The sequence below is a fragment of the Buceros rhinoceros genome, unplaced genomic scaffold, assembly GCF_000710305.1.
Source record: "Buceros rhinoceros silvestris isolate BGI_N320 unplaced genomic scaffold, ASM71030v1 scaffold11228, whole genome shotgun sequence".
Classification (NCBI taxonomy): Eukaryota; Metazoa; Chordata; class Aves; order Bucerotiformes; family Bucerotidae; genus Buceros; species Buceros rhinoceros.
Window position 1 is genome coordinate 30,300 of NW_010428680.1, and position 12,629 is coordinate 42,928.

General features: G+C 38.8%; 1 protein-coding gene across 1 annotated transcript in view; it reads left to right on the plus strand.

Annotated features, from left to right (window-relative positions):
• Positions 1-8,049, plus strand: part of BCHE (butyrylcholinesterase) — a 30,991-nt gene extending 22,942 nt beyond the window's left edge. Inside the window, exons 3-4 of the mRNA XM_010142362.1 lie at positions 782-948; positions 7,909-8,049. Of these exons, the coding sequence (XP_010140664.1) occupies positions 782-948; positions 7,909-8,036 (295 nt within the window). The 3' untranslated portion in view covers positions 8,037-8,049. The remainder of the gene's footprint in view (positions 1-781; positions 949-7,908) is intronic.
• Positions 8,050-12,629: the final 4,580 nt, after the last annotated feature.

Here is a 12,629-nt window from a genome sequence, read left to right on the forward strand (position 1 = left end):
TTTTTTTTTTTTTTTTTTTTTTACACGCTTTAACCAATTATTTTCTCTCTAGTCAGAGGTACTACATTGTCCTTTTTGGTGGGGAAAAACTGGATGTCTGTCCCTAGAACCTTGTAAATTCTGTCGTATTATAAATATTTATCACAACTATTTTAATACTAACAGCTGTGATCCTTTAATGTGCAGTGCTGGTTTTAAAACCTCTTCCTGGTTTTCAAAAGATTTGAGAGCATGGCTGTTTGGCTCTCTGCTAAGGGGGCAGGGCTCGATGTACTTGAAGGAGGAATATCTCCTTCTTAACGAGGAACAATTCTTTCCCAATATAGCTCTCATCCAAAGATTAGCTGTTGAGTATACCTTTAGTTGCATTTTTGACTGAGCTATTTAGTCCACTCTGAAGGGATCAACAACATGCAAACGAAAACACAAACAAGTCAACCTCCCAGAATGGTTGGTTGGTTTGTAAGACACCCATAATTTACAGCTACTCTGAGAATCTCCACATTCAACAAGTGTAGTTTGTTTATGGTCATCTATTAACTTTGTTCCCCCTTAGGTGACACAGAACACCCCAAAAAGGGGATACAAATTTTTTAATTTCAAATGAAGTTAAATCACAAGCATCTTCCTTTTTTCTGCTACTGCTTACAAAAGTGTACTTCGGTAATTCAAAACTAACACTCTTAAACTGGAATAACTGTTAATTATAAACCAAATAATTCTTTGTTGATGTGCTGGGGTGATTTCTCATTTCAAATAAAATGTTTCTTTTCTCGTGTAGAATTCCAAACGGGGCCCTGAGTAATGGAACCAGATGGCCAGTCTTCACCAGTACTGAACAAAAATATCTGACGTTAAATACCAACGCTTCAGAGGTACTGACAAAATTACGTGCACAACAGTGTCGATTCTGGAAGATTTTTTTCCCCAAAGTCTTGGAAATGACAGGTAAAAATGCTTTATAGATGTTTTCGTATAACTTTTATACAAGGATCATTTGCTTGATAGTAACATGATACTTGAGTTTAAATCTTTACACTCCCATTTGTGACTGAATTTTCATGAGATGTTCAGACGTTGGACAAAACTGTCCATGCTGTGGTGAGGATCTACCCTGTAACACACTTTATGCTTCTGTCCATGGGCTCAGCACCCTGTAGCACCCTGTTTTGTACGAGGACAAAACCAGGGGACAGGCCAAGGTCCAGGACTTCTCTACCTCAAAGCGCAGATGCAGCCACAACACGAGACGTTAAAGGTGCTGCATATCTGTTCTCAAGCTGCAAGGGTCTTGGCACTGCCTGGCTCTGGGTTCCTGGGACGATGGAGAATAGGAAAGACATTGCTAAAGGAGGAGCTTGCTGGAATCTCTGGGGGCTTTAGATGTTCAGTATTAACTTTGTGTATCTAAGGCACATTGTGGGATGTGATATTGGGATTATATCTACTATTTATGGGATTATATTATTATGCAACTAATCCATGGAGGTTATTAAGTGCATTGCTGCTACCAAGAGGGGATTCTCTTCCGCATCTCACGTGAGAGCATTGTGCTTTATTTCTAGAGTGTTAATCATTGATGACAAACCAGAGACTTCAGGATTTGCTTCTGCAAAATAGAACTGATTTGTGCTTAATCACGTATACAATAAGTTTGAGATTTCACTACACAGAAAAATATAATGGGCTGTTTGAAACTTTAAGCTCAGTTGGACACAAAGGACTCATATTTTCTTTAGGAGCCCAGTGCCACTGGTTTTTGCAAAGCCAGCAAAACAGACCAAACCTCTGGGCTTCAAAGAGAACTGGTTTTGTGAAGGGATTTTGCAGCTCTGGAACTAACTGCATTCTGCAGTTAGACTGGCAGGAAGGGGCAAGTCTCATTTCAAGAATAAAACGCTTTTAAAATGTTAATTAGTAATTCACAAGCTTTCTGTAAGATTCAATTTGATCATTAGTCTTAAAAATATGTAAGCTTTCATGGTGCACAGATGATTCTTTCTGAAATAATTTATTCCTTCCTCATTTGAGCCTATAACTGTATTACAGCTCGACTTTTATCCCCTTTCAACCCCATAGATGTTTTCCAATTAAATCAAGAGTAGTAAAAACAGTAGGTAAAATGAATAATTTATAAAGCATACTCTGCTATTTTAAAATCAGAGTATGCCAAATTATTGATGGATTTTAGGGAGGATTCTCAAATTCTGACAAGTGCTTTATGCTGAGCCAGGAGAATTGAACTGTTTTACATATTTCTTTACCCTGGCTGTGAACCGCTATTGAGTAATGAGCATCTTATAAACAGACGGTGTGTAACCTCTGCTTGGTGGCGGAGCAGAAGAGAGCACATCACTAGACATAGTTCAACACATCTTGGCAGGACAGCAGAGCTGCTTTGCGTGGTCCTGTGGTGTGAGAGATGACAAAGCAATGCTCTGGATCTGCCAGGAGACATAAATACATCTCTTTGCTACATTCAGTAATGTACAACATATTTATATATGTAATTTATAGAAATTCCCAAGTATATTCTTAGCAAAAAAGGAAGAATCAGCGTGCCTGGATCTTAATATAGAAATGAGAACAACAATGTTGTCACGAAGTAGTGCTGTTTATCATGCATCTACACCTCTCAACTGAAACATCGTAACAGCAATACTAGGGGTTATATTTATGTTCCTTATACAATTCTGACAAAGAAACCTTTAAGATTCTGCTTACAAACATGATATAATACTTTATACTGTAATAATTCTCTTCACTGAAATACTATTTTGCATTTCTATCTCCTTCATGCCATAAATACACGCATTTCCTCATTTTCTGAGGGTCTGTCTTTTCTAGTAGCTCTTTCACTGAATTGTTCTTATAAAGAGAAGGTTGTTGTAACATGATCTATGATAACAGAGAACAAGGAGTCAGGAAATTTTGTGTCATCACTATTGAAAATTATAGTTCAAATAGGGTTCAGATAGACAAAGTAGAATTACATCAGTTTGAATCTGAAGAGGACAATCAAACTGACTTTTTTTCCAGACATTGGAAGGGGTTTTCTCATTGGGCCAAGGGGTCAGAAACTGCCATGGATGTGTTTGGTAACAAGCTGCTTGGTTAGTTGCTGATCCACTCCTAGCACAAGCCTACCTACCTCCTTGAGGTCTTCTCGGCATGAAATGGCCAGTTTTAAAGGTGTTCAACATCCAAGCAAGCCTGTTGCTGTGACAGACTGGGTAAGACAAGTTCCTTGAGGCAGTTAATTATATGAGAGGGGAAAATATTTAGTCCCCGCCATCTTTATGGTTAGATAGTTTTCATTTCCCACTAGCATCCAAATCAGATAGGTCTCAAACAAATTGTCATGGTTATGGATTGGGAAACTGAAGAAAAAATAAGCGTCATACACTAACTCAACAGTAACAGCCATATATAAAATACTGGCCTTTATCTCTGGAGTACTTTGTATGATTTTGGAAGATTTCTCAATGTCTTCAATTTTGATATATAAAAGCATAACTGAAGACGTGTCAAAAGCCAGGTAAACCGGACATGCCTTACATGGGCTTTCAACTTCAATCAGACACAAATTCTACAGAGATTTCAACCCTAATGCAAAGGCCCCAAGAATGCCTTTCATTCCCACTCTCCCCAAGATAAGCTGGGAACATTGAGTTTAATATTTCATTCAAGGGCGTGAGCACTGGGACAATCACCAGAACCTTTTCTGATGAATGCTTCTAAAAGAAACACACCAGAGGGGCAGTAAAGAGTAAGTGACTCTTAAGTAGCTTTAAGAGCAACTGTATGTTAATACAAAAGCACCTATGTTAGACTCTACCTCCTTAACAATCTTTAAGGTATCTAGAGACCTCACTATATACACCTGTTTCCTCTTGATTCTGGAATGCTGCAGGCAGCCGAGCTTTCCAGTTATTGTTCCATTACTATTTTAGTGTGCCTGATACATATTTTTGTATTCTGATATCGCAGAATCACAGAATGGTTTGAGTTCAAAGGGACCTTTGGAGATCATCTTGTCCAACCTCCTGCTAGAGCAGGTTGCACAGGATGGGGTCCAGGTGGATTTTGAATCTCTCCAAAGAAGGAGACTTCACAGCCTCTCTGGCAGCTTGTTCCAGTGCTCTGAACCCTCAAAGTCAGTAAGTTTTCCCTCAAGTTCAGATGGAACTTCCTGTGTTCCAGTTTGTTCCCATTGCCCCTTGTCCTGACCCTGGGAGAAGAGACCCTGAAAAGTGCTTCAGCACCATCCTCTTGCCACCTGCCCTTTAGATATTGACAAGTATTATCTTCTCTAGGTTAAACAGACCCAAAATTATTAGGACTGCATTACATATCATCTATAGAGAAATCAAACATCAAAGTAGCTAATACAGATTATATTTTCAAATAACTCCATAAAGATTTTGAACATGGAGACAGAAAATTCAACCTCTTGACAAGTTAATAACCAAAATATCCAAAGAGCATCTGGATTCTATAGAGCTAAATACTCAAGGGGAGCAAAAATACTAAGAATGTGACTAATCAGAAAATTGGCCATCAGAATTAGTTTTCAGTTTCCACGTGTCTTGATGCTGCACTCATTAAGCATGCAGAAAAGAGAGCTGGTCAATAGTCATCTCACCAAAACCACTGCACCTACTGACAAAGTGAAACTGTACTCAGTGCACCTATGGGCAGTAAGCTATGGGCTTTAACAATCTGATTTCTTCCTAATGCCACTACTTCACATCCCAGGTCATAGGAGAGATAACAGCCCTTACAATATTTCATCTCTATCAGGAGCTCTATCAGCTTTTGGAAGAAAATAAAAAAAATAAATCTCTAAAGTCCTAAAAAATACATGTGAAAGTATACTGTTGTGGTTAAACATTGGCATTCTGAGGGTGTGATTAAAGAACATTGAATAGAGGCACTGAAATACAGATACTATTTGTTTTCTCCTTTCTGAATACATGGTGTAGTAACTATCACCATGAGAATCCACAGAATAGATAAACTCACAACATTTTTCATACTAACGAATCAAGGAGTTTGCAGGTACCTGCATTTATGAGCTGTTGAGGACAGAAGAATTAATTCTAACTTGTCTTCCTTTATAAATTATACTATATCATAACAGCTCTGTGGCCTTTGTCGCAATCTTAATGTTGATACACAAAAATACATTTAAGATTAGCACTTCATCGGCACATCTAGCAGTTCAACAAACAATGGCATGGAGATAAATTTAACTTTGCTGTAACGCTATTGAAGTAAGGGCTGGATGTCTGCTTGCAAAGAAAAGCAATACCAGCTCCCTGTGCTGACTCCGCCAAAGAATCAAAAAAAACCCAAAACCCTTTAATTTCTTTGGTCTGTTCAGCTGGGACCTGCCCAAGCACTGAGGTATGATTCAATGCCGATTGAAACCTGTTTTCTCCTTGTAAACTTCCCTGGGCTGTGCATTAGGCTAATTAGTATCAGTCTGAAGTTTGGCATTGCCTAAATGCGGAGCAAAATAACCTCACTGGGTTATTAGCTAACTGCCATAGCACCACAGTGCATCCAGGTACCCCCGTGCTTCGAGCTGTAATTATTGGTTGAATTGAAATCTAACTTTTTTTTTTGCCTTCTAGCTGTCAGCTCATCTAAGTCATGGGTCGTTGCTTCAAAGAGATTGATGATGTTGGTGATAATGGGATGCATTGACTTGTGACTTCAATTCGGATCTTATCACTGAAAAAACCAGACAAATAAGAATCCAAGTTCTTATTTCAGAGCTTTTCTTCCCCCTTCTGTCTTTTAGATTCATAATGGTTGCTACTCTGAATTTCTTGTCTGTTTTTAGCTGACACATTTCTTCACCATGATTTTTAAGAAGCACTGAAATGCCTCATAATTTATACCCTAGAACAATGATTTTTAATTGAAGATGTGTGTATGGTAGTGATATTCCAGTTTCTAAAGTTTGGGGCAGACTTCAAACACATCTAAACCTGAATAATTGAAAAGGAACGGGGTTTTTTTTTTTTTTTTTTTCAATTTGTAAGTGGAGACCGATACCCATAATCAAGAATAAGAAAATAAACATGTTGAGGCGTTTTTCTCCAGATAATACTAGTCTAGTTCATATGCTAAATTACACACTTGGAAAATTTGGCTTTACCTGAGACCCTGCTATATCTTTAAATTAAGAAACATGCAAAGGGTAGTTCTGAGAGCCAGGAAAATAAAATGTTGTGCACATCTTCTCCCAGTAGTTCTGCATAGCTCAGTAATAAGAATGTGGGTTTATTGTTACCAGCATTTACAAATCCTCTTTGAATTAATGACAATTGCAGCCTGCATAAAAAAATTTAAAAATTATCTGAACTTTTCTTTGATCTCTGATGTAAACAAGTTTAATTACATCTTTGAACTGAGGGAGAGGAATGTGGTTAATTTTTTTTAATTTTGTCGTTCTTCACAATTTCCCTTTTGACTACTAGCAGAGGTATAGAACCTCCTTAAGAAAAAAAAGTGTCTTGGTTTTATTTCTGATCTCACTGAAACCAAGAAGAAATGTAAACCTCATTTCAAAGTCTCATTAAATTGCCATCTGGATATCCAGACCAAAAAGATTTGGAAATGTTGAGCTAGACTGCAGATAAGCAACCAAATTACTGGATGCTTCTCCAAACAATGTCTGAATCTATTAACTCTCTCTTTCCGGAGTATTTTCTCTACTGATGTGTAAAACACAAAAGTATTTCATTCTCACACAACCAGTTAAACTTGCAGTGCTAGCAGATGATAAAAAGTGGGGAAAGGGTGTATTTATGGAGGGGGAAAAGCCTGTGGTCTATTGCAGCAGAAGAACATAAAGTCAAAAGAGAATAAAGAAGCCATGAAACTGTCATCTCACAAAAACAACAACCAAATTTTTTGGGGAGCCGGCTATTTCAATATGGGACACTGAGATAATGGTGTCCAGAATGAGGAAAGGCATTCATAGATCACAAATGGCTTCTAAACTTTTTCTTAAAACCTACGACTAATCCAAAACACTAAGCCATAGTATGCTTTACAGCCTACACACGTTCTCTTGCCTTTAGTTCTTGCATGGTTTGTTCCTGGAAGGTCACTGCACTTCTCCCTAGCGTTAATTACTTCTTGGGACAGGAGGAAGTGATCCCTGTCAGTAAAATACTCTGGGAACCTTGTGAAATGATAGATTTTTAGGACTCTTCTCATCCTGACCCTCTGCTCTGATGCCTATAACAAATTTGGCAATAAGTATTGTCTTCGGACACAGGATTAGTCAGTGAATGCTTTATAGAGTAGAATGAAAGAAAAGAGTTTCAAGTTAATATACTACACTTTTCACAATATCCTCCTCCAGGCTTGTTCCCCTTACACATTAAACTGTGGATTTGTTCCATAGTAGGGTGAAATCCTGGCCATCCACTGAAATCCATTAAAACTAATGGCAAAACTATTGTTGCCTTGAAGAAAGCTGTGATTTTGTTGTATCTTTACAAGCGCCTATCTCAGCTGGCATACCATAGTCTTTGGGGTATGTAGGTTTCGCTGTAGAGAAAGAAAAGTGTGTTTTGAGATATTAAAAACAAAGTGGCTCTAAAATGATTGATTTGATGGCCAGAAGTATTATGCAAAAGCAACAAGCCCATACAGAAGTATATTTATTATCCTGGGGTGTGGCAGAATAATGTCTTTGCAGTCCTTCCTTCCTGATGTGGAGATATAGTGTTAATCACTGTATTTTCAGTCATTTCTGGTTTAAGAGGCAAAAGACCATCCTATAATGCATTTGGAGCAAATGACATCGATAATCAAAATTATTTTTCAATTAGCATATAAAGAGATTCAAATTTAGATTAATGTAACCCATTTCATGTTTTACAGGAAATATTGATGAAGCAGAACGAGAGTGGAAAGCAGGATTCCATTGCTGGAACAATTACATGTCAGACTGGAAAAATCAATTTAATGATTACACTAGCAAGAAGGAGAAATGTGCAGGCTCTAATTAATATGTTTACCCTTCCCAGTACGTCTGTATTACCGTTAATCAGGCAGATATACAGGTAGCTCTCTAACACGCCTATCATTAAATATGTTGCGCAGATTAGAAAAATGTTATGGGTATGATTTTGATTCCCCAGATCTTTCATTTATATTTCACTCCATTTCTCAATAAACAATGTAAGGCATCCGTATCCTTTGAAGCTTCACTGTGTGAGATAGGACTGTAGAAATTAAAGTCTGAAGATTAATGAGGTACATATTATAAACACTAGCTGCTTAAATTCACACTTCAAAGAAACAGTGTAATCTGTTACAGAAAGATGGATTTTTTTTAATAGAAATAACAGTGTTTTACAGTATTCTCATGCAAAACACAATTGGGTTTGATTTTTAACTGCAATGCCACCGCACTTAAACCTTGATTCAGACATAATTTAATTGGCAGAAACATAAAGAGGTAATAACTTCATTGGACACACCGAAAGATATTTGCTTGTTAGACTAAAAAGTTTTAAGACTGCCATTAAAGCCTGAATCATTGCTTCTTTATGGCCAAATCTGTAGGACAAAGCCATAGCAGGAGAGTATCCAAACTACGTACTGAAGGCCTAAATCATCAACACTCTGTGGGCAATGGTGAAACAAGCCAGAAAACCTAACACCTCTGCTTCTGCTATCCTAATTTTTCAAGGGGTAAAGACATACAGAGTCACAAAGTAATGAAACCATTGCTTTCCCTGCTCACTGCCTTCAACTGTAGGAGCCTCTGCTATGGAGGTGATAAGCTCCAATTACAGTATTTTCTTTGTCTACCGAGTTGCTTGCTAGTCAAGGGACAGCCCCATGTTTCCTCAAACATGACAGAGGAGTTTTTATTTCTACTGAAGAGCATCAATCTGTGTGTCAGCACGTTCGTCAGAAATCAGCCTTGAAAGCCCTGCTCAGTCAGTCAGCTCTCAGCAGGACAGCGGGACCTGGCCACAAACCCTTGCTCCTCTTGGGAAGGGTATCACTACAGAGGGACATAGTCACCTTGGTGGGAAGGACCCATCTCTCTCACGTGGTCAGGTGAGCTTTAGTTGCCATGCAAGTAGGCATCTCCTGGATCCTTTTCTACCTACCTGAGCTGAGTTTATTAGAAGCTTATAAAAAAAAAACACTTGGATAATACTTCTTCCTACTTCTCTACTTCTGGATGAGGTTGGAAGTTGTATGCCTGAACACACCTTAATTGGCTGTTTTTCACTGGCCCAACTGGGAAGAATAAATGCCAAAAATTTTATAAATATAAAGAGTATGTAAAAGCAACATCCCATCTCATAAATAAATTATCCTGAAGCTTTCTGTAAGTGTAATAGCATTTCAGTGCATCCATTTTCTGTCCTAGCAATTGCGAGCGCTTGCAAAAATTCCTTCTTGAACTGAAGAGATCTAGGTAATGAACAGAGAGTGTTCTCTTTCTGGCAATCAGTTTGACCACACAGGAGCCCTACACTGACAGGAGTTATTTTTGCAGAAAGGCTAAACCCTGCAATTTCAGTTATTTCTAAGAGAATGCAATTATTTCCTGACTAACTTATGGAAAACCACCTTTCAGCCCAGTATTTCCAAAGACTGCAATCAAACCTGCACAATCAAAAAACCTGGTCATTTTTGAGCAATCTGATTAAAACTTGAAATTATCTGGGATTTAAAAGCCCTCTTTAGGCAGCACTTCATGGTTACACCACAGGTAATTAGCTTATTACATAAATTAGCATAGTTACTGCTATGAATGAGTTCATGGAGAGCTGTGTCAGTCTGCAGAATAATTGGTATTTATCAGATATTCATCATGTTATTGATGTGCTGTAGAAAAAACGCAGAAGGATGAACATTCTGTCCATCACTGAGCCAGTTCGGGCACTTCCCATTTGATTTGTGCATTGTGCTTCATAGACGTGTTGGATGTTGATTTGTCGCTGGGTGCCCTGACAGCACCAGTAACACTTAAGCACATTTAAAAGCAGCTTTTGTTTCTTTTGATATCCTCTTCTTGGCTGCATTTCACTATCTGTCTAATGGGCCTAATCAAAGGGGGTGCGTGTGACTCTCAGCAAGTTAAAATGCACAAATAACCTTTGGGAAGGGCACGTTGGAAAGCAGTTCATAAAATATTTTGCTGGGAAGGTGTCCTTTGTCTGTACATGCTGTGAGCTGGGCTGGATAAGGTCTATTTGACAACTAATATGCTTTCCTCAGTATGTATACCGCACCTGTGACATGCTTACGGAATAAGGATGGAGGGAAGAGGAAAGAAAAGCAGAATAAAATAAAGGTTAAACCACTTTTTTGAAGTGCGGTTTTATTGATTTTTTTGGTGTGAATAAATAGTTAGTGTTGTAATTTTTTTATGCTAGGAAATAATATCTCTATCATTCATACAAAATCAATATATCATGTAGTCATGTGTTCATGTCTCACACTTACTTAAAATCAGGAAAGCCTTGAGTACTTGGATATAAGTGGCTAAGGTTAATGAAAAACAAAAAGAGACCAGTCCCCATTGCGGGTAGCTTCAAACTAAAGGTCAAACAAACTTATGCTGGAAATTGTTTGAGGATACCATGTCATTGCTTCAAATGATGATTACGAGTTAGTGGGATATCTCACCCAGAGCTCACTGAAGATGCGATGCTGTTAATTAACGTTTTCTTTTGGTTCAGAAGAGGCAAGGATCCAAGGTTTCTCTGTGAAACCAGAGGAAATGCATTGATTCTTTCAGGATTCTTGCTTTGGATGTCAAGAGTGGTAGAATTTAATCCAAGAGTTACTGAAAGATTATAATGAAATGAACTGCAGTGCCAACAAAGATGTTGGCATTAAACCAGTTGTCATTAGGTTTATAAGCTAACAGCACACTGATTAAATTACAGACATTTCACATGTATTTTAGACACAGTCATAAGAGGACTGAAGTCAGAAATCTCCCAGCAAAACTGTTTCATTAAAACCACAAGTTTTTGCATTTTAAATGTTATGTCTAAAGAACTGGGGTTAAATAAGCTTTTGCTAAAGTTAAGCATTATTTGAGGGAAATCCCATCTGTGCTCCTGCTGGAGCATCAAGAACTGAAGAAGTTGGGATATTCCAAGCACCCTGGTCTAGGCTTAGGGCTGGTCTGCAGATCTGGACGAACCAAAGTTGAAAATTTTTGGCTTTGAACAGGGGCCCCAAGACCCCAAAGTTGTCTGCAGCGGAACTAAGACACAGACACACATAGCGCCAAGCTTTCCAAGCTTCCTCCCAACTGTGGATTTCACACCCATCGTTTGGATTTTTGGGATGGGTGCTTAAGCCTTGCTGTCCTAAGCCCTGGCCATCACTCTAGGTTTATCATACTGCCAAATTCCTGCTCAAGCAGAAGCCTGGGTTTTTGGCCCTCTTTGGTCACTAGAGGCTCAGGCTATTTATAGAGCAGAGATTACTGCTTTGTAAACACATAGATATGGGCGCCCAGTCCAGGTCTTCATGACTAGACAACTCCATCTCTTACTGGCAAGAAAGAGAGGCAAATCTCTATCAGCTTGTAGTTGGAAAAGTATCTTTGTGACATACGAAAATAATTTTTAAAAGGATTTAAGTATAATGTTGGAGAGAAAATTATCTTAGATTGTGAAAAACTGATGGAACTGTGAGAAAAATGTATATATATTTCACGATGTAAAAGCTTAATATGACCTCTGTAGGCCTCTAATGGTCCTATCACAACAGATCATCAGCAAGTAATTTGACCCATTGTCATATGCAGATATCTCATAGATTAACCTGAGCATAACATTAACAGTGGAGAGAGATCTATTTGTCTCTGCCAACACCATAACATTTTCTTCTCAGGCTTGATTATGGCTCATGTATTTCTACTGGCTCAGCACCAGTTGTGCAACATCAGCAGCAGCTATTTAGAGGAACATAATAAACGTCCCTGTACTTCAGTTACACCGGCAGCAAGTCCAGCTAGTAAAGGGCAGCCTGTGCTGCCACTGCCAAATGCCAGCCTGTCCACAGAGGGTTCTTGCCCTTCCTTCCCCACCACTGGAGGGGAGGTAAGAAAAAAAAAAACAAACAAGAAAAACCTCACAAAAATCAAAACTCACAGAATAAACCAAGGGAAATAAAAGTAAAAAATTGGAGGGTGGAACCCAAAACCTGAAAATCCTGCACAAGTCCTTTTGCCCCAGAATGATGAGCAATCGATGGGCTTAATACCGTACACAGAGGTACTAAGTATCCCAGTGTCTCTGTTCCAGTAACTCCAGCCAAAAATTCCTCCCACTGAATTGCAAAATAAGTTTAGGAATTTGACAGTGATTCAGAACATGGGGTGAGGAATGAGCCCAGCAGGTTTGGCTCAGGCTGGAGGGCTGCTATGGAAAGTGCCAGCTGACTACTTTCTCACTTGTCTTCTTTCTTCCAGCCCATGGATCTATGGGCATTTGCCAAAACTGACTGCTCTTGCCCAGCCAGCGAGCCTCAACACCAGCACCTGTGGAACAGATCTGGGCAGCTGTATACGTTCACCACAGCTGACCCATCTCTAGTACATGCCACATGCTCCT